The sequence below is a fragment of the Mollisia scopiformis genome (assembly GCF_001500285.1).
Source record: "Mollisia scopiformis unplaced genomic scaffold LY89scaffold_2, whole genome shotgun sequence".
Classification (NCBI taxonomy): domain Eukaryota; kingdom Fungi; phylum Ascomycota; class Leotiomycetes; order Helotiales; family Mollisiaceae; genus Mollisia; species Mollisia scopiformis.
In genome coordinates, this window is record NW_017263582.1 from 940,246 (window position 1) to 966,618 (window position 26,373).

A 26,373-nucleotide genomic window follows, 5' to 3' on the forward strand; every position below is an offset into this window, starting at 1 on the left:
CTTTGCGTGAGCACTAGAATTTCCACAGCAACAAAATTTTAAAAAGCAGCATAAGATCTCTCCTCTTCAAGTTACTGTAAAATAACCGAGTGGCAAGGAACTAACATATGATCAGGGGGGGGTACTGTACAGACAAATGTTGGAACATTTTCGACCGACCAGTCGCAGTTTTGCCCTCTCGGATCCATACTACCGAAGGCTTTATAATATCTCAGTCATGTCACAATTAAAGCTAGATGCTTTGTGATAATCTTGTAAGAACGTTCCCCACCCAAAACTACCCCGCATAGGAGTGTTTACTGGTTCTGGCCAGCCCGTTAGGGCTATCGCGTAGCATATCCGACCCTAAAACAACCATGTTTGGCGGCGCCTCTGCTTGGGTGGGGGATTTCCGGTGTTGCTTGGTGATGGTGTAGTGTCTAACGTCAGCTGCTAACGACCTTCGATATGAGGGTCTTACATGTGTATTGAGACTTTGAGACGCCTAGAATGTGGAAACCTTGCGGGGCTCAAGTCTTTAAAAGAGGAGGCATCTCGAAGTGGCGGCGCATTCTCCTCCCAAGATTGCATTCAACCGCAACGTGACCAGTACTCGAAGACTTTAACAATCTTCCAACCTGAAGAACACTAAAAATCAACAGTAAAGAAAGATGCCTGCTCAGACTTCTGAGAAGCCGGACTACCAGAATATCTTTCACTGGGCAGAGACCCAGAAGGATGGCGCCATCCCATCTTTTGCAGTGAGAAAGAATGATCCGTACGAGGTACATAAAATCTTTCCTCTGAAAATCCCCACTTTACTGACTTTTGACAGTATCAATGTGGCTTTGGAAACCAGTGAGTCGGATTCTGGGAAAGTCGCTTGCATCGGAGTTGACCACCATTATAGCTTCGAGTCCGAAGTTATTCCAGGAACAATCCCACTGGGACAAAACAGCCCAAGATGTGTCCGCTTCGGTCTCTACGCAGAGCAAATGACTGCCTCTGCGTTTGTAGCTCCCAGAGCCTCTAACAAGAGGTCATGGCTTTACAGAGTTCGCCCAGCTGTTGCGCATGAAGGATTCGTAAGCCAGCAAAACCATATTCTACGAGAGTTATGCTAAAGTCATGCGCCAGACTGATTTACCAGACAACAAAGATACAGAGTCAAACTTTTTGCCTATTAATCCTCGTGTCCATGTTTCTCCAACTCAATTGGCATGGATGCCCTTCGACATTGAAACCGAGGGAGAAGTCGACTTCGTCTCTGGCCTCAAGACGGTCGCTGGCTCAGGTGACCCAACCCTGAGAGAAGGTATTGTGACACATGTTTACACCGCAAACACAAGCATGAAGCAAAAGGCCTTTGTGAATTCGGATGGGGAGTTTTTGATCGTCCCGCAACAGGGAGCTCTAGACATCCAGACCGAGTTTGGTCCTCTTTTCGTGCAGCCAGGAGAAATTTGTGTCATCCAACGAGGAATTCGCTTCCGTGTCGAGCTACCAGAGGGTCCATCTCGTGGCTACATCCTCGAAGTATGGGGAACGCAGTTCGAATTACCAGAATTGGGAGCTCTGGGTGCGAACGGCCTTGCCAATTCACGTGACTTTTTGACACCAAAAGCAAAGTACGAGGTGAAGAAGGAGAGATGGGAGATTGTGTACAAGCTCGGAGGAAAGTTCTTCAAGAGCACTCAAGGACACTCCCCTTTCGATGTCGTTGCTTGGCATGGCAACTATGTGAGCATTCCAGCTGACAAGAGAAGTCCTATTCGCTGACTCCTCAATCAGGTACCATACAAATATGACCTAACAAAATTCGTCAATGTTGGCTCCATCTCCGTTGACCATATCGATCCCTCGATCTTCTGCGTTCTCACAGCGAAGTCTCGAGACCCAACAGCACCACTCGCCGACTTCCTCATCTTCTCTCCACGTTGGGACGTAGCTTCTCACACCTACCGACCACCATATTACCATCGAAACGTCGCATCCGAACTTATGGGTCTCATCTATGGCGACTACGGCGGACGTTCAGATGCTTTCCAACCCGGAAGTGTTTCCTTCGAATGCGGAATGGTGCCACACGGCGTAGCATACGAAGAATTCAAGGCAGCGTCTGCTCAGCCCCCGCCAGAGATGCAGATTTCGAAGGGATCGATCGCTTTCATGTTCGAGTCCAGCAGGCCTTTTACTATTACAGATTATGCCTGGAACAGCAAGAAGAAGCATGAGCATGAGCCGAAGATGTGGGATAATCTGGTTGATAATTTCTCGAGCCATGCGAAGGAGGTTGAGGAGATCATGAGTAAGGTCAATGGATTGAAGGTTACGAATGGGCACTGAGAATGAGCGTTAAATTGTACAGCATTTCCTATTCATAATAAATGTTCTAAAATGAGTGTGCCTTGTTCGTGAGATCTGGAGAATACATTCACACACAAAATTTGTGATCTCACCCGAGCTAGCGTCGGAAGAATAGATACATTGAGATGAGTGATGTTTAGGAAGACAATAACAAGTGAGGAGACGTCGGAAGTCTCAGTGCGAGAAAAAGGGGCAAGATTTCCGTAGAAATCTCTGGTTGCTGAATTAGCCGTAGCAGCTTCACCTGATAACAGAAGAGCAGGTCGAGCCTTATAATTCTTAACTTCCATAGACTTACAACATCGAGAATCCATATATTGCGACGAAAGCGACTCGCTCATCTGTATCGCACAATGTGAATAAATCTTCGAAAGTGATGCTGAAGCAGAAGCCCTTGTCCACAAAGTCTACCAAGGGTAAATGGCTTGGATTCAAGGATTTGGATAAAGCGCAATACTAATCATGCAACAATGAGATCAAAGGGATAGGTTAGACGAACTCTTCCTTTAAGCATTCACTCGGAAAGAAATTTTTCGAAGCGAGAGGCTGTTGGTATTGTCCATACGCCTTTTGCTTCTCGCTTAGCAGCCCCTGGATTTCGCGATCGAGAGCCAACGCCTTCCACTTCTTTCTATTACCACAGTAGATTTGTCTATTCCTCATAGCAGAAAGGCCATAAAGCTCCATAGGCTGCTAGAAGAGACTTGCCTGGAAATTAGATTTGGAATTTTTTGTTGGCACTTTGCAGTATATCTGATATTGTCACTCGCATTGTGGAAGATCAAGGACAATACAGCGGTAGCCGTAGCGTGACCTATTTCCTGTTTTCTTATGTCTGATTGATGTGGTTTATGGTTGGGTGTCAGAATTCTTGTGCAACCGGGCTTGGAGGCAGCTAACGCAGATCCATCAACACAATCATTCTCATTGAACATATTCACTCTTTCACATATGAAAATTTTTGCTATTGTCTTCACCTAACAGCACACACTAAAAATCATTTGCGTATAGCATAAAATCTCGGTCTCCCTCCAACTCTTCTCAAGCACAACTCATCAATCCTTCTTCGACGATTGCGCACCACAGTTGATCACTCATTCAAAATGCTCTCATCAACTCCTAGAACGTCAGCAAGTTCTACCACCACTGCCAACGAACTTACTGCCACCAACGACGAAGCCATTGCCGCCAACATGTGCCGAAACTACGCTTTTCTCGACCCCGACACTCCAATCCCGTCCATTGAGACAGATCCCTTCGCCGATCCAGAGACCGACATTCCTCCCACCCACAATTACCAAACCTGTCTCGCTACTCAACGCAAAGAGTGGTTGAAGATGCAACTCGATCTCAAGAAGTACTGCGAAGACAGACAACGCCAATACCGCCGCATCAGGTCCGCCAAAGTCCCACCTGTCCGTGAACTCTCCGAGGAGGACTGTGACCAAAGTGACGACGGAACGGAATACGACTACCACGACTTTCAGACTCCACCTCGACCAATCAACCTCATCACGAAGTACCAGCGAAGGCTGGCAGTTAGCTGGTCGCCAAGTTCGAGGTCCACCAAAGTTACCAAGCGTGCTGGCAGTGTTCGTCCTGGTGTTGGAGCCTCTGGAAAGAGGATTATCTGGAAGCCGTATCGTTCCTCTGCCTTCCTTCACTAGATCAAAGAGAGCATCATGTACATAGTAATGAAGGACATTGTCACGGGGAGATTTACCATAATGCTATTGTGATTTCATGCTGTATATATTTATTTTTCTATCGTCACAGACTGAAGGCTTTTGCGAGTGTGCCGAAGTCAAACTTTGCTCGTGTTTCACCTCAAGTTGAAGTTCTCAACCACAAACCTAGCTTCAGTTCCAGTCTAAGTACTATTGTTGTAAGACAGCTCTGTTGGAATTCTATGTCATTATTCTGCAATAAATCTTCGCACGCTTGAATCATCATAATCATGGAAGACCATAACCCAATCACACTATCCCGTCGTTACGAATAACTCCTTGCTCCTCTATTACTCAAACGATAGCTTTGACTCCCAATCACACCCCTCTATTTCTTCCCATCCCGCACCATGTGAAAGTTAGGGTGCGGCAGCTGCTCCACACCAAAGTCCTTCAAATTCGTATTCAAAGTCCCTACCACCTTACACCCAAACTTCTCATACAAACCCTTTCCCTTCACTGAAGCGAAAATATAAAGAGGTCTCCCATCCTCATCAATAGGTTTTAACCACTCCTGCATCATCTTTGCTCCAATACCTTGTCTCTGGTGCTCAACGGAGACACAGAACAATTCCAACTCTGCTCTCGAGTTAGAGTGAAATCGATAGATGAGAAGAGTGATACATACCCCACATATCAGCTGCGTGATACTTCTTCTTGTCTCCTTCAACAACACCTAGAAAATACATAATGACATCCTCCTGCGTGCCCTCAGGGAAGATCGGTTTCCACTCCTCTACTGCCTTAACGTCGTTCTCTGGCAACGTGCCAACCAATATTCCAACAATTTCCTCACCGCTGGGTTGGGAAGAAGAAGGTGTGGTAGCGACCAGGAATTGGAATTTCTCGGGGTGATTGAGGAAGTAGAGATGACGAGAGAGCCAGACGCCGTATTTGTGAGAGAATTGCTTCCATGGTATTGTCATTATAGGGTGGTCGGGGTTGGCTGCGATGTCGAGGGACACGGTTTGGGGCAAATCTGTTGCGAGAGCGGGGCGAATTTTGATTGTTGCCATCTTGTACTTTCAATTGAATGTAATGGTCTGGCTTGACATACATAAAATAAAATCTTGGGAACGTGCCAAGGTCCTGGCTTTATGTACTTTACAAAGAGTGATAGATTCGGGGTTCGCCTGATCTTCGGCATAGATGCCTAAGCAAATCCGTAGTACGGAGTAAAACGATAGCACTCCTGCAAAATAACATCAAAATCAATTAAAGATTTCGGATCGGCTTACGACTCGCCAAGAATAAGGCAAGTGAAAGTTGAACAAAAGCATGGGATATAAGCGGGCCTTTTGAGCGAGCAGAGGTCTAATTCGATGGCAAGAGGGGCAGGAATGCGTGGAAAGATCAGGCAGTATTGACGCCACCAGAAGATCGAAGGATAGAAACCGAAGGACAGAGTGTTTGTATTCGAAATTTGATTTCGTCTGGGATATTCGCTGGCTTAGAATTGGCCTTCCGTGTTCCCTTCACCCATACTCTTACTGCTACTGCTTCCACTTTGGATAGCTCCCAATATGCCATCTATGTAAGATGCTCCACTCCATTTTTGATGCGTCAACACATCAACGCCTAGGTCCTTCTCTCTCCTCTGTACTAGGTTGACATATGCCAACATTCCTTCATCCTTAAATGCCTTGCTCAACTCGTTTGTAATGGTAGCTGTGCTGTGCAGGCCGGCTAAAGAAATCAACTGAAGCACGAATCCATGCTTTGCGATATCCCATATAAACGATTTCAATGTCTCGGGAGTGAAGCCGTGGCTCATCCAGTTAAATGATGGTGATAAATTATACACGAGCCCCTTTCCAGGATACTTCTCTCGGATCTCTCCTGAAAACTCTGCGGCGTTGGCAACGTTAGGGTCGCCAGTCTCAACCCACAGCAGGTCAGCGTATGGTGCATACTCAATGGCGCGTTTCGTTGCAGCTTTCATGCCAGCACGGTAGTGATAGAACCCTTCTCGTGTTCGTGGAATGTCAATGCTAAACTGGATAGGTTTGTTGGTATATGTCGAAGCCAGTTGCTTCCGTTTGGTGATAGACATGTCGCGGTTCTCAAGTGTCGCCTGCTGGTATTCGTTGATCTTGTCTTTTGAAACCCCGTGATGTTCTAGTTGCTGGACAATAGCTTCGTCACAAGTGACTAGCTTAGTTTTCTTAACCCAATCTGCTTCGAAAGAGTCAATCTCAGCCCCAGACACACCTGACATCTCCATGGCTTGTAAAGTCTCCGCCAGGGGCTCAATACTCTCGTCCGCAACACCCAAGAGGAATTCGTGATCTCGGACATCAATGGCGCTGCTCAAAAGTTTGCCACTTTCAGAGTCTGTTCTTGCAATGACAAGATTTTCTGACCCCATAACATCCCACTGGAAGCGTGCTGCCACAAGTCGATTGATGTGTTCGCCCACCGGCACCAGGACTTTCCCTGCGAGATGGCCGCATTTCTTCCCTCCGTGTAGTTGATCCTCAAAGTGTGCAGCTGCAGCGCCATTCTCAGCAAAGAGCTTGGCAAGCTTCAAGACTGCTGAAAGTCCACCATGACCAGTATCTCCATCTGCAATGATTGGCCGTAGATAATCTGTATATGGGGTCTTGGCTCGTTCTTCGGCACTCAATTTCCTTCGCGCATCCCATTGCTTTCTATCATGCATCGATTGTGCTTTCGCCAACCTCTGGACCTGGTTTGGAACGGTGTTGTATGGATAATCTCCAAAATCGGGGGAAACTTCATTTGTGGTAGTGAGGACTGATGAACATGCCCAACCAGATATGTACAGAACTTCTTGATTCGGAGCTTGTTGAGTCATTTGAACAGGATCAATTGCACCCACTATAGTGTTTTAGTTATTGTCCTTGTATCTTGGTGAAAAACGTACTTGTGTGTATTGGCTCGCCCTTCGCCTCTCTCTGCTTAATCAGGTCAAACAATTTTCTTGCCATCACTGAGCTTGGATATGTTTGCATCTGACTCCCTCTTTTCGACACCACATCTGCTGGAGAGTAGGGTCTCTTGATGCCCTCATATCTTGGACTTGCCCACCAGTTTTCGACATCCTGTATTTCTTGCTCATACAATGCGTCCTCCGCCGCCCCAGCCTTTTCTGATTCGGGAAGTAGCTGAAACGAGTCGGAAGGAAGAGCTGTAGAGACGGGATAATTTAAAGGTTTCAATGCGGACATTCTTTGAGCTGATATCGAGAAATATCGGGAACAAGTAGTCGTTGACCTGGTGGCCACCATTCGCCGAGGGAACGTTGAAGCTACTCTGCGAAGCATTGTGAAGACTGTGAATCGGATGAAAGGAGGAACGAAGAGAGAACTGGCAGAACAGTGAAATGATTTCTCCTACCTCGCTGTTGCTTATTCAAGCATCAAGTCCTCAGCAATGAGATCCGTCATCGGCTGTCCGACTCTGGAATCTGGAGAAAACGAGGCAACATCCGGTTCAGCTCGGCATAATTTGGGCGGTGACTTCTTCGGTGCCGTTCTGCCGTGCCCCAATTCCCACTCCCTCGGCTCACAACCTCAAGCTCATCCGGTGACGATGTGAGACTACCGTTGATGGTCTGTGTTTGCTAAAAGCAAAGAGTTTTTAGGAACGTCCGGTTGAACTATCTCTTCTTTAATTCTTATATAAACGGTTTCAAGGAATTCGTATTCCTATCTTCACATTACAAGCCACGATTACCCCACGTACCCCGCCTCCAAGATTCCAATATGGCAATGAATTCTAGGACTGCCTCATCAGCATTGAGGGTTTTACGAGTAAGCAATGGCAGAATTCAAGCTCGAATAACCGATCGCTGACTTCATTCAGCCAATTGCTCCTCGTTCTGCTCTACTCCCTGCATATCGAAACTATTCCTCTGCCTCCGAACCAGATCTCAAGACCACATTCAAGGAAGCAATTCCAGCTAAGCGTGAATTGTTGAAGAAGGTCAAGGCTCTAGGAGGAAAAGTCATTGGAGATGTCAAAGTCGAGAACACAATTGGTGGCATGAGGTTCGGATAGAGCTGCTCTGGAATGCTGCGTTGCTGACCGCCAGACAGAGGACTGAAAGCTATGGTGTGGGAAGGATCCGTCCTCGATGCCAATGAGGGCATTCGATTCCATGGACGAACGATAAAAGAGTGCCAAAAAGAGCTGCCAAAAGGTACTTCTGGCACAGAAATGTTGCCAGAAGCCATGTTCTGGCTACTCTTGACCGGCCAAGTTCCTTCCACGAATCAAGTCCGAAAGTTCTCTCGTGAACTTGCAGAACAATCAGAACTGCCAGACTTTGTCAACAAGATGCTAGACAACTTCCCAAAAGATCTCCATCCAATGACACAATTCGCAATTGCTGTGTCAGCTCTGTCACACACATCTAAATTCGCAAAGGCGTATGAAAAGGGTATCAATAAGGCTGACTATTGGGAGCCGACCTTCGATGATAGCATCTCACTCTTGGCAAAGCTCCCAGTCATCGCTGCAAAGATCTACCAAAACTCGTATCAAGGCGGTGGAGCTCTCCCGGCCAAAGTTGACCTTGAGCAAGATTGGTCCTACAATTTTGCAGCTATGCTCGGGAAAGGAGGAAAGGAAAATGAGAACTTCCAGGATTTGCTGCGATTATACTTGGCATTACATGGCGACCATGAAGGAGGCAATGTTTCAGCACATGCGACTCATTTGGTTGGTAGCGCTTTGAGCGATCCATTTTTAAGTTACAGTGCTGGTCTCCAGGGTTTGGCTGGACCTTTGCATGGGTAGGTTTTCTACTACATAATGTGAAGTTGCTAACAGCAATAGGCTCGCCGCCCAGGAGGTTTTGAGATGGATTCTGCAAATGCAAGAGCACGTTGGAACCAGCTTCAGTGACAAAGATGTCTCTGATTACCTATGGTCCACACTCAAATCAGGCCGAGTCGTACCCGGCTATGGTCACGCTGTTCTCCGTAAACCCGATCCTCGATTCGAAGCCTTGATGGACTATGCTTCATCACGACCAGAAATCGCCAAGGATCCAGTATTTCAACTTGTCAAGAAGAATTCCGAGATTGCTCCTGACGTGTTGAAAGAGCACGGTAAAACGAAGAATCCGTACCCGAATGTTGATTCTAGCTCTGGCGTCCTCTTCCATCACTATGGCTTCCACGAGACTTTGTACTATACTGCTACCTTTGGAGTCAGTCGAGGTCTTGGACCCCTTGCCCAACTGATTTGGGACAGAGCACTTGGCCTTCCAATTGAGAGACCAAAGAGTATTAATCTGGAGGGATTGGTCAAACTCGCTGAGAGCGCATGAATTTGGGAAAATGCGTAAGGTTTGGAGTACTTTAGATCGACTTTTGGCGTCACGCTTCTATATTGCATGTCATCATGTGACTCAAAGAGTTCACTCATCTCCCTGCAGTTGAATCCTCCCCTCGATCCACTTGACAGCTCAATTATTATTCTGTATCCAACATCTTCTGATTTTCAATCCTTGACAAATGATCTCATTCTTATCCATGCATCCCCACACGTCTCGTCATAATGAAGATTTCTCTCATCATGCCACTTTCATATGTCGTCCGACGCCCACGCAAATTTTCACTCGTCCATTCTTTTCATCAAGCAGCCATACCACACCACCACCGTAAGCAAAAATGCCCTTCGCAGATCTTGGCCATGATATAAGGACTCACTCCCCTCCTCAATTCATCGAAGATTATCTTTTCCTTGAAGAAAAAATAAATATAACTGCTCCGTTGAGAATGCCGTCTTACATTACATCAATTACTGCTGCGCAACGTCTGGATTCAAGAGGCAATCCGACTGTTCAGGTCACACTTACTACTGACAAAGGTGTTTGATTTATTCTCCCTGAATTTTAGGTCTTTGCTAATAGATTTCTAGGTACATTCCGAGGTCTTGTGCCGTCTGGTGCAAGTACCGGCATCCACGAAGCCCTTGAGCTTCGAGACACAGAATCCGCTGCGTATGGAGGCAAAGGCGTCCAACAAGCCGTTTTGAGTGTTAAATCCACGATTGCACCAGCACTCATAGCGAAGAGATTCAGTGTCGAGACACAGCAAAAGGAAATTGACGCCTTTCTCTGCGAGTTAGATGGCACGAAAGGCAAGAAACGACTGGGTGCAAATGCTATTCTCGGCGTCAGTATGGCATGTGCTAGAGCTGGAGCCGCTGCAGCTGTGGGTATCCTTCTTCTTTTTGTCTTCAATTCCTGGCGCCAATTCCCACATCAAAACTGTCGATTTTCAAAGTGGTGTGACGAACATTGAGCCTAACACGTGACCAGGGAATTCCACTCTACGAGTTCCTCCGACAAGAAGCTGGAGCTCCGAAAGCTCCCTATGTGTTGCCTGTTCCATTCTTCAATGTCTTGAATGGAGGTGTGCATTCTGGGAACACGATGGCTTTCCAAGAGATTATGCTTGCGCCTGTTGGAGCAACCAGTATGGCTGAGGCTATTCAAATGGGTGCAGAGACGTATCAACATCTGAAGAAGGTTATAACAAAGAAGTTTGGTGCTTCTGGTAAGCATAATTCATCGCTTTTGCGTTTTTAACTGCAAGATTCCAAGGAGAAAATGTTAACAGAAAATAGCTACCAGCATCGGCGACGAAGGAGGATTTGCTCCTCCTATTTCTCAACCCCACGAAGCACTTGATCTCCTGGTCGAGGCTGTAGCAGCAGCTGGATATACCGGTCGTATCAAGTTCGCCATGGACCCTGCTTCATCAGAGTTCTTCCACGATGGCATCTACGACCTGGGAATTAAAGACAAAGTCTCTCCTAAATTGACCCCACCTGAACTCTCGGACCTGTATAGGGAGTTGATTGCAAAGTATCCGATTGTGTTACTAGAAGATCCTTTTGCGGAGGATGATTGGGAGACTTGGAGTAAATTTATGGCGAAGGGGAGGGAGGTAGATGATGGTGTGGAGAGAATGCCGGAGATCGTTGGAGATGATCTGACCGTTACGAACGTGGAGAGGGTCAGGGAGGCGAAAGAGAAGGAGGCGTGTAATGGATTGTTGTTGAAGATCAACCAAATCGGCACCATTACGGAGGCTATCGCTGCGTCTGTTTCTCCCATCCTTTCAAAAAAGAGGTCATTTTGCTAATGAGAGGACTAGTGCGAATCTGGCATTCAGCTACGGATGGGGAGTCTTTGTCTCGCATCGTTCTGGTGAGACAACCGATGACTTTATCGCAGATTTGACAGTCGGTCTTAGAACCGGTCATCTGAAGACCGGTGCGCCAGCGAGAGGAGAGAGAGTTGTGAAGTACAATCGTCTCATGGATATCGAAGACGAGATTAGAGCGAGTGGCGAGGAAATGAAGTTTGCTGGGAAGGAATTTAGAACCACGCATGGGAAAATGGCAGATCCGAAGATGCCGTTCAATGTCTATGGATACTAGAAGTGTCAATGGAGGAAGCTTTTTGGGAATTACTTTGGTTGTTAATGTGATAGGGTTGGATGGATATGCAGGATTTCTTTTCGTGTATGTAGTTCAAAAATGGGATCTCCTTTTTTGTAATTATGAGCATCATCAGTATATTCATGGCTTTTGATCTTATGATAGATTATGGAACAAGAAGATACGCCGAGTACCGCGAACGTACACTAAGTCAGATGTACAATTGAGAGAGTTCGACGCTCACGTGTTAAATCTGCCAATGCATGACAGCACTCGAGATATCTACGCTTTGCGCGCGATGTGCGCTATCAGCGCTGTCAGCGCCATATGCGCAATTTGCGGGCGAAGAGCTGCTTCCAGTTTGCATGTTCCAAAGTCTTCAAATACCACGTGATAACTCTGAGTTCATCGAAGTCAGCCGGGATATCAATGAGGCAAAGGTAGTGGATATGAAGGCTCAAATCACCCTCCTGATGAGACAGCTACGAAAGACTTCTTATGCTTCTCATAAGCTGAGAGTGCAAGTAACAGTTTCTGATTTCCAGGGGCTCAATCGCTAGAATTTTAGCGCCTCTCCACCGAGGTCAAGATTATTGCAAGACTTTCCTCGTCAACTCATTCTCTTTTCTTCATCAATAACCTCAATCTTTTCCTTTTCATGATTAGAACTCCTGAGCTCAACTGGAATCACGTGGGAGACGCCAAAGCTCAAAGTTTGAGGCTCTTGAATATGCAGTTGAGATACTATATGCAGGTGTGCAACTAAAATTAGTTCTTCAGTCAATACTTGGCATTGTCCAGACTCAGCACCATCACGCCGCTGCATGCATTTCATGCTTCATTCTCCGTATATGCAAGGGAAAACGAGTTGTCTTTGGAGGCCATCACTTCGCAGAATCTGCCGTCCTTTGCTCGTATTGATGCCGCTGGTGAAAGGCTGAATGCCAATCGAGACCGTTCTGGTGGCTGGCGTCCTGAAATTCTGACGATGAAGCCACCGAGCACAATGCTCAACCACTCCTCCTCGAATGCAGGGAGCCCCGAGAAACGTTCCTCGCTGATAATACCTCCATTTGAAGTCCCATTGTAAGTCGTTGAGTTCACGCCCTAGCAGACCGTTGCCCCTCCCGCAAGTGTGCATCTTGAGCTTCAGCTCTCAGCTTGCGAGGTAAAAACCGACCACAGGCATTTTCTTCCATTGTGGGGAAGACTACTGCATCTGGCACGTTCTCCTGAGTCTGTGCCTGAAGATCTAGACCTACAATGCCAAGTCGTTATTCCGATCATGATCATGGCATTTGCAAACGGGATGGGAAATTGGATGAGTTGAATGCAACGCTCTGACGAGGTGGAAGCGCCTATCGTCCATTTTTGAACCGTGCAGGTCTGATGATGGGATGGTAGACATTCAATCAGGGGCAGATACCGGTAACCAGATTTCGCCCTCGCGGATTCCAATCTCGACCTGCCAAGGCTGCCAAGGCTGATGGTAACTCCTTGACCAAGGATGGCACCAATCACTTGATTCGCCCAGCTTTCAATAGTCGACAAGCCTTTCTTGCTCACTGGCCAGTGGGATGCTTGTTAATAAGCCACTCTTAACCATTGCTGCTTTGGGATAAGGAGTACAAGCCACAATTCGCTCTAGTTCTTGTATGTCTCCCTTCGAACTACGTTTTGGAGTATGTAGCGAAGATAACAGCAGTGGTTGCCAACTGTCAGGCCTTCATGGCCCGATTTCGATGTTACTTTTCCATCCCTATTTCGACTATTGTTTCCATCTTCTACTCGAAGTAGTGACGTTCTGTCCTAGACCTGGTTACCAAATGCTAACATTGATCTGTTCCTAAGTCATGATGACAGTGCACCATCAAAATGGTCCACAGATCTGTGTTCGTCGAAGCTTATCCCCTGCATCCTGTACTTGCTCAGCTTTAGTGCAGCAGTGTAGCCTGGGCAAAGGTCGGACAGACCTCGACCAGGGCCGGGATCTTTCTCGCGTACCTGCTTTATCCAGTCCAATATCTTCCCGCCATAAGTATGACAGGCATTTCTGCTAGAAATTTTTCCTTTCATCTCCAACAAACAGTCGCTCGTTTCCTCTGTATTTCCCCATCTCGGGCCCACGTTCACTACAAACGGGTTCAAGATGTGGTCGAAACTTTTCTTTCTCTTTTTGGCATTCGTGCCGGTCTTCGTTCATTCATTGGCAGCCACGGATGAGATCCAAGATGCCGACAATGCCCAGTCCGGATATATGGATAATCATAACATGCACCCGGCCACTGTCGGATCCTCAATTTTCGGTATTTTATGGAAGAACACATATGGTGCAAAGGAGAAATGGTATGCCAAGCCACTTGTCTACACCCCTCCAGGGAGTTCTCAGATCGTGTTCCTGGCTTCGTCGATGAATGTTTTGCGAATCTTGGATGCTGTCAATGGAACGCTTTTGAATTCGAGGACGGTTCAACCTCCATTTCTCCAGAGCGATATTGGCTGCACAGATATTCCTGACTACATCGGAATCACTGTGAGCATTTCCAATGCTGGGGAGCTGAAATTTAAGAATACTAATTATCTCGCAAGGGGACACCAATCATCGATCCGAATACTAATACCGCCTATTTCTTCTCCAAAGGATACAAGAATGGAGCCTCGAATGGTGGTGTTGCAAATGGTAGCGTCTCATTTAAAGTCGTTATTCGAGAGCTAACATCAACCAGGAATCTACAGATTCTATGCCGTCGACATACGCACACTGGCAGATAAGCCTGGCTTCCCAATCTTAATTGATGGACACTATGCAGATAATGATAATACCAGGTATGATGCTCGCGCCCAGTCTTGAACCTTTCGCTGACAAGAGCAGATACTTCATTGGAGGAACCGTACTGCAGCGGCCTTCTTTGTCACTAATCAATGGGGCTGTAATTGGAGCCTTCGGAGGTCATTGCGATCTGTTCAACTACACTGGCATGCTTGTTGCAGTCAGTACTACTTCAGGCGTTGGTAGGTTTGGTTTCTTTGAGATGGATCAATAACTGATCGGATGAAAGGCGTCACCTCACTCTATGCTATGGAATCGTCTCCTGGAGCACCTGCGGTCGTGTCGGATATCACAGTACAACAAGGTGGAAAGGCTGGGATTTGGCAAGGCGGGATGGGTCTTGCTTCTGATGGTTCTCGAGTTTTCTTGGCCACTGGGTATGTTCTGTTTCCGCATTTTTTCATCATCCAAGCTAAAGTGTAGCCAGAAACGGTCTGGGCCATGCGAACGGCGATGTCGCGGCTTCTGGAAGAACACCACTTTCGACACTGGACGAGGTTGTAGCAAACTTTGCGATCTCTAGCACAGGAAAGATCACACTTTCGGATTATTTTGAGCCCTACGAATATGTGTCGATGGATGCTGGTGACAGAGATCTGGGTTCTGGAGGTGTTGCGTTGCTTGATTCGACGGTCTTTAGTGGTACTGGAGTCTCAAAGATGGCCATGTCCATTGGCAAGAATGGCAAAGCCTAGTAAGTGCTCTGTCGAATCTTGCTCCTCATATATGGGTGTTCGCGCACACTAACCGAGATCAAAGCATTCTGAACGCGAATAATCTGGGAGGTTTCAAGCAAGGATCAGGAGGTAATATTACTCATTCTGACCCTGAATAAATTCTGACAGCTACTACTAGGTGTTGATAACATTATCCAAACTATCATCGGACAAGGATCCGTCTTCGGAGGAGCAGGATCATATCCCTTGGAAGGAGGTTACATCTACTTTACCCCTGTTGGTGAGTATCCTCATGACGCGCTTCACATGCATACTAAACGAGCATAGGATATCCGACTGTCGCGTACAAGATGGGTTTGGACTCTGCGGGAGCACCATATTTTACTCAAGTTGGTCAGACAGCCGCTAATTCAGCTGGCAGAGTTGGAATTGGCAAGCAAACCCCTCCTAGACATGCAAGCTTCGCTAACAAGCTCAGGTATCCCAACCGTTACGACCTACAAAGGCCAAGCCGGGACTGGTATCCTTTGGGTTTCGGACCCAGCTGCAGGACTGCAAGCTTACAATGCTGTCCCTGTTAATGGCATTCTCACCAAACTTACAATCCCAGCTACCGGTGGACTCAACAAGTTCCAGCGTCCTGCCTTCGGAGATGGGCGACTGTACGTATCAGATACGAACGGAAATGTAATCTGTATGGGATCCCCAGTCGCGCTACCACTTCAATGCTCTCAACCCGTCGATTTTGGAAGTTTGACGATTGGCGATACTTCAACCGTGATCATCAACTGTACAGCGCTGATTGCCATCACTTCGATCAATGGATGTACAACTGGAGATGCTACCTGGCAGTGCTCGAATTCTACACTTCCTAAAGGTGCCTTGGCCAAAGGTGCTACCTTTTCATTCCCTGTCACGTGGAATTTGACTCAAGCTTCTATCAACAACGCCCAGAATGCCTCGTATGGGAAGGTTCTACCCGGAGTCGACAGTACCAGCTTGGATATCTATACGACTAATGCTGTTACCCAATACAGCAATATCCTTCCAATCTCGTTGTCCGGTACTACAGTTTCGAAGACAGCATACTTGACAATCACTCCTCCTGCTGTGGACCTGGGTGGTGTCGTTGTTGGCTCTCAAGCCGCTGTTTCTGGCCTATCGGCATCTGTCATTCTTTCCAACGTTGGAGCTGATACCTTGACATTCCTGGGCTCGGCGTGGACAGCATCAATTGACACCACTCAAGGAAAAATAATAACTTACCACAACATCACGAATGGAAATTTTGGGGCAAGTTTTAGCTCTACCAATCTGCCGAAAGTTGGCGATACCATTGCCCCAGGTGCATCTCTGACCATTCCCGTACAATTCATCTCCAACATCACGGGTGCATACTCCACCTTCGTGCAATGGTGGACAACTGGCGGTTCGTCAGATGTCATGTTGACAGCGTCAGCATCAACGGCTCCTCTTGCAAACATCTCCGTCTCCACTATCGAAGGTGGATGGGATTACTCAGAACCTGTTGTTATGGACTTTGGCGATGTCCTTGCTGGCACCACCGTCTCGAGAAATATTCGAGTTTGCAACGCCGGTGGCTCGGCTTTGTTGATCACGAAGAGCAAACCTCCCATCGATACTGAGCTTTTGGCACCTAATTCGAATGTCGATCTTCACGAGGGACAATCTATCGATGTTAACTCTTGTGCATTGGGTCAGGTTTCTATCGTTGCTGCACCGCTTGGTGTGGATCGTCTTGCCCATACTGTGTCTGATGTTTGGATTCTAAATACTGAGTGAGAAGCCTGTTAACCTCTGAAAGTTTTTAGCTGACTTTACCAGTGACGTTACATTTGGTGTACACGACGTTCAAGTCACAGCCAATATTGTGACTCGCCAAGTTGGACCTTTGTTGGCGAATGGCTCTTCCGAATATCTCTATCTCGGATGCTACTATGACGGCGGTGGACGTCAGTTGTCGAAGCAGTATAACAATGCGACCAATGAGAATGGTTGGTGCCAGAACACCTGCTTTGCTGCTGGATATAAATTTGCTGGGACTGAGTATCGTGAGTTGTCCTCACTTATATTACTTATTGGGGCTAACAAAATCTAGATACCCAGTGCTGGGTCAGTAATCTCCTGTAGCCTCCCTTTCACTTTCTAACATTTTCCATCTAGTGCGGAAACACAGCACCATCTTACACGAAGTTGTGAGTGCTTATTTCATTTCCTTTGTTTACAAGATATACTAACACAGCTAGCACTGCCGATTCTCTCAAAAAATGCGCCTTCTCCTGCCCCGGCGATGTCTCCCAAGCCTGTGGAGGTGATGGAACCTACATCTCAATTTACTATGATCGAACGAAATATGTTCCAGGTCCCGATTCCATCCCTGGATCATCTTCGAGTTCATCGTCCTCGTCAGTCGTTTCCTCGACGACCTCGCTCAGCTCAAGGACAGGATCATCCTCGTCAGTTTCGATTAGTGTTAGCTCGTCATCTTCGTCCCTTTCCGTGTCGTCTACACGGAGCAGTACATCTTCTAGTTCCATCTCTTCTCTACTAAGCAGTACGACCTCGCTATCCACGAGCTCAGTCTCGAACACCGTGTCAACGAGTGCTTCTGGAAGCTCTACTTTAAGCAGTACATCATCTTCAGCGTCTACGAAGCCTACAGGTCCAGCTATTGTGAAGAATGCAGGGAACTTTGCTTATATTGGATGTAAGTGCTGTACTGATCATTTTGAATGATTGAGCTCTCGTCCCATGCCTCATATCCTTTCGGTTTGTTTACTACAGACATAATACTAACATATTGTAAAGGTTACACCGAAGCAACGAACGCAAGAGCCCTTACAGGTCTTGTATACGCAAACGACAACATGACTATTGAGATATGTGCTGCTACATGCGCTACATTCACCTACTTTGGTGTTGAATATCATCGAGAGTGTACGTCCTTCTCACAACATCTGGTATGACATAAAACTTACACAGCCAATAGGTTACTGCGGTAATACCTTGGGGACAGGCAGTGTTCAAACAGCCGATAGCGGATGTCTTGATACTTGCACGGCTAATTCATTTGAATACGTGAGTCCTCTTTCCAAACGATGCTGGGGCATCTAGACTAATCATCTGAAAGTGCGGCGGAGCTTCAAAACTTTCCATGTACCAAGTGAAAGCTGCTGGATCCAGCTCAAGCTCATCTAGCGTTTCATTGTCAGCTGCCTCGTCAAGCTCGAGTCGAGTTAGTAGCTCTTCGAGTGTACTCAGTAGCGTATCCTCGCTTTCATCTTCATCAATGAGCCAGCCAAGCAGTTCTCTACCAGCCAGCCTATCATCCGGTTCATCAAGCAGCGCATCTTCCCTCTCCTCAAGCTCGTCCCAGACCATCTCCACCTCATCCTCCGTCTTAAGCAGTCCCTCAACAACAACCACCTCCCAAACCACCACTCTTCTTACCTCATCGTCATCCCCATCCCCAACCGTCCTCACCTTCCGCGGCTTCGCCTATTCAGGCTGCTACTCCGACCCCGCTGGTGGTCCCTACGGAGGCCACAACATGCCCAAACTCTTCAGCAACGACAGCATGACGCCCGATCTCTGCATCTCATCTGCCTTAGCCCGCCTATCCGCTACGCCCGCGACCACATATCTCTACGCCGGCGTCGAATACGGGCGGGAATGTTACGCCGGAAGCGTGGCCCCTACGCCAGAACCTACGAGCCTTGTGGGAGCGAAGGCGTGTACGATGACTTGTGCCGGGGATAAGAGCCAGAAGTGTGGCGCGGGGAATATGTATAATCTTTATGTGGCGACTTCAGTCACTGTGACCGGAACGGCGAGTGGACATTGGAGTTCGGTAGCACCCACTAGTACGATTGGATAGAAAAAGCAAGTTTGGTGTTGAAATGCAATATAGAAACTGGGCTTGATGGACCATACACAGGTTGGATTTTGTGTTGGAGTTTGGGTGAGATATACGAAAAGTGATAGAAACAGGAATACTTGACGGCATGTAAGATATATTCAAGAATAATGAAACAATTTCTTCCTACGATCCTTTTGGGATGCCCTCGGCGAGACCTTTACTGCGGGGATTAAGTGTTTGCAACTGGTACTGAGTTGATATGTAGCATGGTCAATACGAAGGTCTACAATCAGAACAGAAAATCAGTCCCGAGCTCCAGTTAAATCTCGCACCTGGTGCTCGGTACAAATGGAGTCAGCGCATTCAGCGCACAGTGCGCAGCCAGCGCAATTAGCGTTACAACACCTCATATTTGACCTCTCACTTCCGAACCCCGCACCACGGTAACTATCAATAATTCAAAAACCTTCAAGTGCCGTTGAGTTGTATTTCAAACGATAAAATATCACCAGATGATGTGCTCCAGTACCTGATAAAACCCCGAATTGGAATTAGAACGAAAACAGAAAGAAGGCCGCTTCAAGAAACCAGACAACCAGAATGTCATTTTGATAAAAACTGTCACGTCCAGGCACTTTTGGCGCGGCGAAATAGCAAGTTTCAGGCTCTGATCACTAAATCTCAGTCGCTCGGGTTCTAGAGTCACTATTTAGGCTCGAGACCCCTGAAGTTTAGCGAGTTGTAGCCTGGAAATATGCCGAGTAGTTAATTAGACCCTACCTACCATTCATCTCGGGCATTTCACCTACCTCATGCATACCACTCATCATACTGTAAGATTCCAAAATTAAAAGATAACATATCGATTGACCTCTCAGCGAACTAACATCATCTCAAAGCTCTCAAACCTATCCATTTCCCGCACCAACTCTCGCCCCCCTCCACCCACGAACCCATCTCGGAATCCCCGTCACCAACAATAACGCCCCAACATTAAACACAACATAAACCCTATCAACCAATTATATTAGCTCACATCCCATCTTCATTTCCACACAATCAACTCACCAAAGAACCCCAAAATTCCTCCATCGTCCACCCCAGCTCATGTCCAAGGTCCCCAAGTACTCATCCCCGGTTCCATAGCGACAGTATTCGCAATCCTTTGTCGCGCTAGGATTATAAATCGCCCCAGCTCCGTACGTAAGGAAAGGAGCGATGAAGGACCCGCACGTTTTGTTAGCCGGTGGTTGGAAGATGTTGATTTCCGAGGGCGAGCAGGTTACTGTTGTGAGGTGGAGGATGTTGGAGAATAGACCGCTTTGTTGTGTTAGCATTGAGTGGGGATCTGGTGGGAAAGGAATCATACTCAATAAGCCAAGTAAATGGACTAGCGTAATGTACCCAATGCCAGAAAAGCGGGAGTTGCGAAAGAGGTTGCAGGACGCCGCAGAATAGGGCTACGAAGACGAAGAGCATGGGGATGAAGAGGGGAGCTGTTTGTTCTGTTGGTGCGATGGCCGCGAGGAGTTGGCCGAAGGTTGAGAGCCAGGTTTCGAACATTAACTGCGTTGTTTACGTTAGCTTGCTGCTACCATTGCTTGAATTGAGGGAGACAGTCTTACGAAGAGAATCCATTGGTATATCCCTCTACTCGGAGCGTTAACCATATCGTTCTCGAAACCAACAACAAAGTACCAAGGAAGGAAGAACAACGTCCCGGTGAGTAGATTCGCGGTTATTTCTGTGATGACGGTAGTGAAGATGAATATGGACCAGTGATACATTCTTGCTGGTTCTTCTCTTGATACAAATAGTGCTCGGACTTTGAAGAATCGAGGTTGGAGTTGATTCATCAATGCTATGTTTGACCATATCAGCATTAACACACACAAAGCGAAGGATGGAGGCAACATACGAGCTGATAAAATCACAGATGCAAAGGTAGCAAACATCTTGTTTTGCAGTCCTTGAGCAGAATTGTTCTGTTGATAGAATGTAAAGCCTAGGAAGAGACCAGCGACGATATTCAGGATTATTTTGCCGCGGATGTAGACTGGTGAGCGCCAGTACCACTGAAAACTTCGTCGTTGAACCAGTCGGTATTGGTGAAGATAGGAAGTCGTGTCCTTCCCTCTTGATTTGTGAGCTTTGACCGTGGTCGGCGAGGCTTCCTTCTCGACGATATGGGCTTCGTTGGATTTCTGCCAGATGTCTGCCCAATTTTTGCGGTCTCTATTCAAAGGAGCTTGTCAGTGCGTTCAATGCCGAGGAGAACACTAGTGGAACTCCACACTTACTTAGCTTCGGTTGCAGTTAATACATCTTTTCAGGCAGTCAGTACTCAGTTACATAGAGAAGTCATGGCACTTACATTCACCTGCATTGGTTTTCGCTACACACTTCCTTGCCCCATTACCCTCGAAATAGCTGATTACGGTCTTGCTGTTCGATCCAATATCTCCAAAATAGACACATCGACCGCCTTTCTGTAGAAGCAGGAGTCTGTCGAATTGTTCGAATAGAGCAGAGCTAGGTTGATGAATTGTGCAGATTAGCGCTTGACCTGAGTTTGCAAGCTTTCGGAGACACTTGACAATAGCAAAAGAAGATTCTGATTTATCGAGTCAACACCTGAACACCCTAGCCTGAGAATGGTTCACTTACGGGAATCAAGACCACTAGTAGGCTCATCCAAAAACAAGAGCGATGGTTTTGCAACCAATTCGACACCAACCTTTAGTACATGTCAGCTTATTTATCTTCGCCAACTGCCACATGTACTCACTGTCATTCTCTTCCTCTGCTCCAAGCTCAACCCCGATCCAGGAACTCCCACAACAGCATCCGCAAACTCTCCCATATCAAGCATCTCAATGATCTCCTCCACATACTCATTCTTCACTTCATCACTGATATGTTGAGGTTGTCTCAATTGTGCGGAAAAACTCAATGTCGCCCTAACAGTAAATTCGCTGAGATGTACGTCTTGACTTTCCACGTAACCTGTTGTACGAGCGAAGTTGAAGTCTGGTCGTAAACCGTTCATCATAATGGAGCCGTGGACGCTGCCAAAATGGATGCGTTGGGCGAGGACGTTCAGGAGGGTTGTTTTCCCGGCACCGGATTCTCCCATCAGGGCTTGTTTGTTAGTAGATTTTGATGCTGGTTGTGGATGTGGGCTCACCTGTCATTGTTCCTGGCTTGACGTATCCTTGGATGTCGGTTAGGAGTGTTTTGGCTCCTCCCCTAATTGGGATCTGATACTCGAGCTTGTCCCAGGTAAAGCATTCCTGTTCTACTCTCGCGATCGGAAGATCGTTTAATGTAGGCAATCGAGAAGTAGTTGGAGTCACTCCACTTGGCAACGGCGGGTTCTTCTCCAATGCGGTATGTTTCTTACGCCTCAAGAAGATGAGAACATCTCCTCTGCCTTTCTCGACTTGCGGAACAAACTCCACAACCAGGCCATACGCAACCACCAACCCCACAAAGAAGGCGAGTAAAATTCCATAATTCCGCCACAGATGACTGTATGTATACTCGAAAGAAGCATCGATGTAATGGTCTCTAGAAACGACACTAGATCCTGGAGTAGCGCCGGTCACAGGACAGACTTGGTTTTGAGGTGATATGTTTGGGTATGCTGGACCGCTGGGGACCATGTGTGAACACGGAACGAGCCGATCGTGGCTGTGGGAATGTTAGCACGCGGTATATTAGTGAGGTGTCAGGAATCACAATTCATTTGCCTATTGAACGTTAGTGTTGGCTAGAATTCGTGAGGGAGCGGGGCAAAATACCATGAGGCCCTCGAACGCATAAGAGAGAGGATTGATGTATGTAATCCACTTGAACCAAGGATGCATAGACGGCTTCGGTATAATATCTGTATTCCATCAGGATTGTAAGCAAAATTTCCAGCTCGGCGAGCGAAGCTCACATCCAGTATAGATAACAAGAGGAAGAATGAAAACCCCACCAATACTAGTAGCAATCGCTTCATGCTTGGTAAGTGCCGCGATGAGTCGAAACAAAGAAGCCATGATCAGCACCATTGTATACGTAAAGAGCTCGAATACGAAGAAAGCAGCAGGCTCCCTTTTCAAGTTCGCCATGAAGTACAACACGATGTTGAACAACGAGACACCGATCAGCTTCAATGGGTAGATAGAAATCAAAGATGCGATAGCATCAATACTTGCGTGATACATTGCGAAGCCGGATTGCTTTTTCTAAAAAGATGTCAGATCGACCTTTTCACCGAGAAATGCGGGTACTTACTACAATCGGCCTTTGAGCAAATTGAGAGGAGATCTCTACCATCGTCTGGACTGAGTTGAAGAGCAGCTGGAATTGAGTCAGAAGAAAAGCTTCAATTCACGTTGAATAATCCCTACGCTGAAGAACAGAACACCTTGGCGACTGAAGAAGCCAGTTGTATTATCTGCAGAATTGTAGAAAGCGCTTCCTGCGAAGACGTTAGTGCCATGCCGCTGACGACAGACCGACAACTCCTCACCAAATATTAGTGAAATGAATGTTGGGCCGATAATACTGGCTCCTAGAAAGGGCTTGTCGCCTGCTAGTCTGATAAAGGCTCGTTGCAAAGTTGTGGTTCTGCTGAATCTCAGTGTCTGTTTTCACCCAAGAGTGTAAAGATTGTCTGGAAGATGATATCAGAAGATCAGGATATTCCACTCACAACTGTGCTGCCCATGACAAGACATATGGGTTACGCCTTCGAAGTTGTGCATATGAAGCTAGTGGTGAGCCCTCCTTTGCTTCTATGACCTCGTGTCCAGTGTTAAATTGGCCGTCGAGAGCTTTTTGTAGTCTCATGTAACAGGCACTATCTCTCCAGCATCTTTCCCAATCCTCAACAGTCCTCGGGACCTTTTGTTCCCATCCTTCCTTCGTGACCCTTACGCTGGGATCAGTGACCGATATCAAGAACTCGCTCAAGCTTTGCCTGTCAGACCACACAAAAGCCCATGCTTTCGAGAAATTCTTGAGCCTCAGCAATGGTACCAAAGAATATTTGTCGTCCTTGGTGGAGAAGGGTGACCTTGTCGAATAAGCGAACCAATTCGTCGCTCGCTTGGTACAAAGCTGCTATGGCGATATTGTGTCCAGACTTCACATATGTCTGAAGAGCTTTGCCGAAACGAAGAGATGTAGTTGCGTCCAATCCTTGGGTGCTGTTATCCCAGAGGCTGATTTTCGCATTCGTTGACATCTAATTCGAACGTAAGTCACGATAGAACTCCAGGACACTGTAAAAAGTTGACTCACAACTTCGGCAAGCGAGACCCATTTTCTCTCTCCGCCACTGACGCCGTTGATGAATTCATTACCGAGCATCGTGGTTCTTGTTGCTTCGAGGCCAAATATTTTCAAAAGTGCGTTAGTCACGACGTCGATCTTCCTCCTACGTTGAGAATGATTCATGTCACTGGGTGGTGTCTTCGTTTTGACTGCGAAAGAAAGAGTTCTCAAGACTGTCAGGTAGGGGAAGTGAACATCTCCTATAAAGCCCCATTATCAGCCTGTGACCAGGTGCATTGAGGTCGGAGAAACATACCTTCAGCATTGTACACCAGAACTCCTCTATAATGTTCCCTCAATATGCTAACAGGAAGTCCAAAGTAACAGACGATCCCGCTCCATCCATGATAGGTTTCGGTGCTTCCAGCCAGAGTCTTCAAAAGAGTCGTGCAACCACTTCCTGGTCGACCTAGAACGAGAAGTATCTCACCTTCGTGGATGAATCCATCAATCCCTTGAAGTATTACCTTCTTTGATGGCTTTCTATGAGAGAGAACTTTGCGCGCAAGGATGACAGGCTGCATAAAGATATTTGCTACTGTCTCTAAGAATTCGAGCTGGGAGTCTCTGCTCCAGACCTTAATATGCCTGAAGACAGCAATCCTTTTCTCGGTATTTCCAGAGCCTAGCTGATATGTATGGGCGTCATGATTGACCAAGCCGAGATATTCGTCAACGGCTGATGAGAGTGGATCTTGGCCTGGGTCACCGCTCGAAGCGAGACCAACGGTTTTTTCAGAGTTACCGCGCATGATATCAGTTGATTGAGAAATTTGTAGCGAGTTTATTAGTAATATGCTTTAATAAAGTTGCAGAGCTTGTAGATGACAGATTGAAATAAACTCGTGATGGATACAACACGTGATCGTCGAATTCGAAGTATTCAACTCATCAAGCTTTGCTTGGAACGGCATTGTAAAACATTGTAAATCGTTAGAGAGCAGCAGAAGTAATAATAATGAAGGAAGCAAGCCGAAACTGAGGATAATAATGAGAGTGATAATGAGCAGCATCGTCTTATTATTCTTGCCCTATCGGTAAGACAACATCGGCATCGGAAATTTGTAGCCCGCCAAACGCTGTAGAACCTATGGTCTGATGTTCTCAAGTAGGTATGCTCTGCGAATGAATTGATGAATCAATAGAGAATGGTGGTGTGACTGACGCCACCAAACGTGAGCGGAGGAATACAGTTTTGACTCTCCGGGTGTGAAACAGCTGACCGAGGTCTATACTCTCGAACTTCATATTGTGCTCGTTGATAAATGCTCATTAATGAGGGAGGATGATTGAGAAGTTTGTCCAGAATATGATAAGAAGGAGGAACGAATCATTAGCTAACGAGCAATTGCTAGGCCGTTTCTGGTCAGCTATTAGTTAACTATTCGTTGCCGATTCACCATCGATTAGTGAGTGTTTGGGTAACGATTCAACAACGATTTGACAACTGTTCAGCAACTATTCGGTGAGTCCAGAAGTGCGACGTGCAACAAAGATTTGTTCTCTGGTATCTGAGCTTCCAATTGGTCAAAAAAATTCCTGGTCAGGGACGGAGTGACTTCACTTGACTCTTGTTCGGGCAGGACAAGTACGGATTGTCAGAATTCTGTTTTGGTTGGACTTCACCTAGGCTTGTACAATGCACGGTATTTAAGTCTGAGTCTAAGTACGCATTTGGAGCAAATACCTACTCACGAGCTTGAGAAGGAACCACACGTGACTCTTCCTACTCTCGCTCAAGAATTTCTCCTTATCTTAAGTTACTCAAATTGTCACCAAGCAGAAGCCCACCCAAGTTCAAAGACTGCGAAGTGCAACAAAGAGACCCCTTTAATCTTGAATGGCCGTCCACCACCTGCAGAAGAGGAAGAAGAATCCACGTGATTTCAATCTGCTTCCCTTTCAAATCACCTCCTCTGTCAAACTCAACCCAGGTTCAAAGAGTGCGACATGCAACAAATACTCCCCATTAATTCTTAGAGTCCCGTCTAGTACCATAGAATGGATTCACGTGATATCAAACTTCTCCCTCCCGTCTTCAAAGCTCCATCTCCTCTTCCAACCTCCAATCTCAAAACCCCACCCAGGTTCCAACCCCTACGACATGCAACAAAGATCCTTCCCAGCACGCTAAGTCTTGAGACAACAATATATAAACCTCCA

At 46.8% G+C, this 26,373-nt stretch overlaps 8 protein-coding genes across 8 annotated transcripts; 4 read left to right on the forward strand and 4 right to left on the reverse strand.

The window, feature by feature from the left end:
* Positions 1-650: 650 nt before the first annotated feature.
* On the forward strand, positions 651-2,325 carry LY89DRAFT_573869 (putative homogentisate 1,2-dioxygenase; the record flags this gene model as incomplete). Its single annotated transcript, XM_018208704.1, has 5 exons — positions 651-764; positions 815-837; positions 890-1,064; positions 1,117-1,719; positions 1,771-2,325. 5 exons carry the CDS (start codon positions 651-653, stop codon positions 2,323-2,325), a joined length of 1,470 nt encoding a protein of 489 aa, XP_018077635.1.
* A 1,124-nt stretch (positions 2,326-3,449) lies between these two features.
* LY89DRAFT_755152 (uncharacterized protein) lies at positions 3,450-4,070 on the reverse strand (the record flags this gene model as incomplete). The annotated part of the gene is made up of 1 exon (XM_018221342.1): positions 3,450-4,070. A coding segment is annotated over one exon (597 nt), but the record flags the coding sequence as incomplete, so codon positions are not given.
* A 276-nt stretch (positions 4,071-4,346) lies between these two features.
* LY89DRAFT_177897 (uncharacterized protein) lies at positions 4,347-5,306 on the reverse strand. Its single transcript, XM_018205591.1, has 2 exons — positions 4,702-5,306; positions 4,347-4,652 (listed from the first exon to the last, which is right to left on the reverse strand). The coding sequence occupies exons 1-2, from the start codon at positions 5,087-5,089 to the stop codon at positions 4,402-4,404; spliced, it is 639 nt and encodes a 212-aa protein (XP_018077637.1). The 5' UTR covers positions 5,090-5,306; the 3' UTR covers positions 4,347-4,401.
* Positions 5,307-5,523: 217 nt separating this feature from the next.
* LY89DRAFT_693475 (isocitrate lyase and phosphorylmutase) lies at positions 5,524-7,360 on the reverse strand (the record flags this gene model as incomplete). The annotated part of the gene is made up of 2 exons (XM_018216638.1): positions 5,524-6,914; positions 6,961-7,360. The coding sequence occupies 2 exons, from the start codon at positions 7,358-7,360 to the stop codon at positions 5,524-5,526; spliced, it is 1,791 nt and encodes a 596-aa protein (XP_018077638.1).
* Positions 7,361-7,604: 244 nt separating this feature from the next.
* On the forward strand, positions 7,605-9,487 carry LY89DRAFT_177922 (citrate synthase-like protein). The gene is made up of 4 exons (XM_018205592.1): positions 7,605-7,849; positions 7,902-8,086; positions 8,135-8,833; positions 8,877-9,487. The coding sequence occupies exons 1-4, from the start codon at positions 7,802-7,804 to the stop codon at positions 9,370-9,372; spliced, it is 1,428 nt and encodes a 475-aa protein (XP_018077639.1). The 5' UTR covers positions 7,605-7,801; the 3' UTR covers positions 9,373-9,487.
* Positions 9,488-9,823: 336 nt separating this feature from the next.
* Positions 9,824-11,495, forward strand: LY89DRAFT_573661 (enolase; the record flags this gene model as incomplete). The annotated part of the gene is made up of 5 exons (XM_018208696.1): positions 9,824-9,914; positions 9,966-10,261; positions 10,369-10,606; positions 10,677-11,154; positions 11,210-11,495. The coding sequence occupies 5 exons, from the start codon at positions 9,824-9,826 to the stop codon at positions 11,493-11,495; spliced, it is 1,389 nt and encodes a 462-aa protein (XP_018077640.1).
* Positions 11,496-13,467: 1,972 nt separating this feature from the next.
* Positions 13,468-19,070, forward strand: LY89DRAFT_777065 (WSC-domain-containing protein). The gene is made up of 17 exons (XM_018222103.1): positions 13,468-14,028; positions 14,085-14,175; positions 14,222-14,321; positions 14,368-14,507; positions 14,555-14,702; positions 14,753-15,019; positions 15,085-15,131; positions 15,181-15,282; positions 15,330-15,434; positions 15,481-16,801; positions 16,848-17,074; positions 17,122-17,135; positions 17,187-17,218; positions 17,270-17,730; positions 17,832-17,960; positions 18,013-18,101; positions 18,154-19,070. The coding sequence occupies exons 1-17, from the start codon at positions 13,645-13,647 to the stop codon at positions 18,898-18,900; spliced, it is 4,404 nt and encodes a 1,467-aa protein (XP_018077641.1). The 5' UTR covers positions 13,468-13,644; the 3' UTR covers positions 18,901-19,070.
* A 682-nt stretch (positions 19,071-19,752) lies between these two features.
* Positions 19,753-25,258, reverse strand: LY89DRAFT_777066 (uncharacterized protein). The gene is made up of 20 exons (XM_018222104.1): positions 24,467-25,258; positions 24,178-24,410; positions 23,991-24,121; positions 23,588-23,950; positions 23,405-23,502; positions 23,283-23,353; positions 23,167-23,232; positions 22,826-23,117; positions 22,686-22,771; positions 22,624-22,634; positions 22,070-22,575; positions 21,671-22,023; positions 21,550-21,619; positions 21,257-21,496; positions 21,183-21,207; positions 20,801-21,117; positions 20,508-20,743; positions 20,252-20,448; positions 19,951-20,202; positions 19,753-19,893 (listed from the first exon to the last, which is right to left on the reverse strand). Exons 1-20 carry the CDS (start codon positions 24,960-24,962, stop codon positions 19,791-19,793), a joined length of 4,146 nt encoding a protein of 1,381 aa, XP_018077642.1. The 5' UTR covers positions 24,963-25,258; the 3' UTR covers positions 19,753-19,790.
* Positions 25,259-26,373: the final 1,115 nt, after the last annotated feature.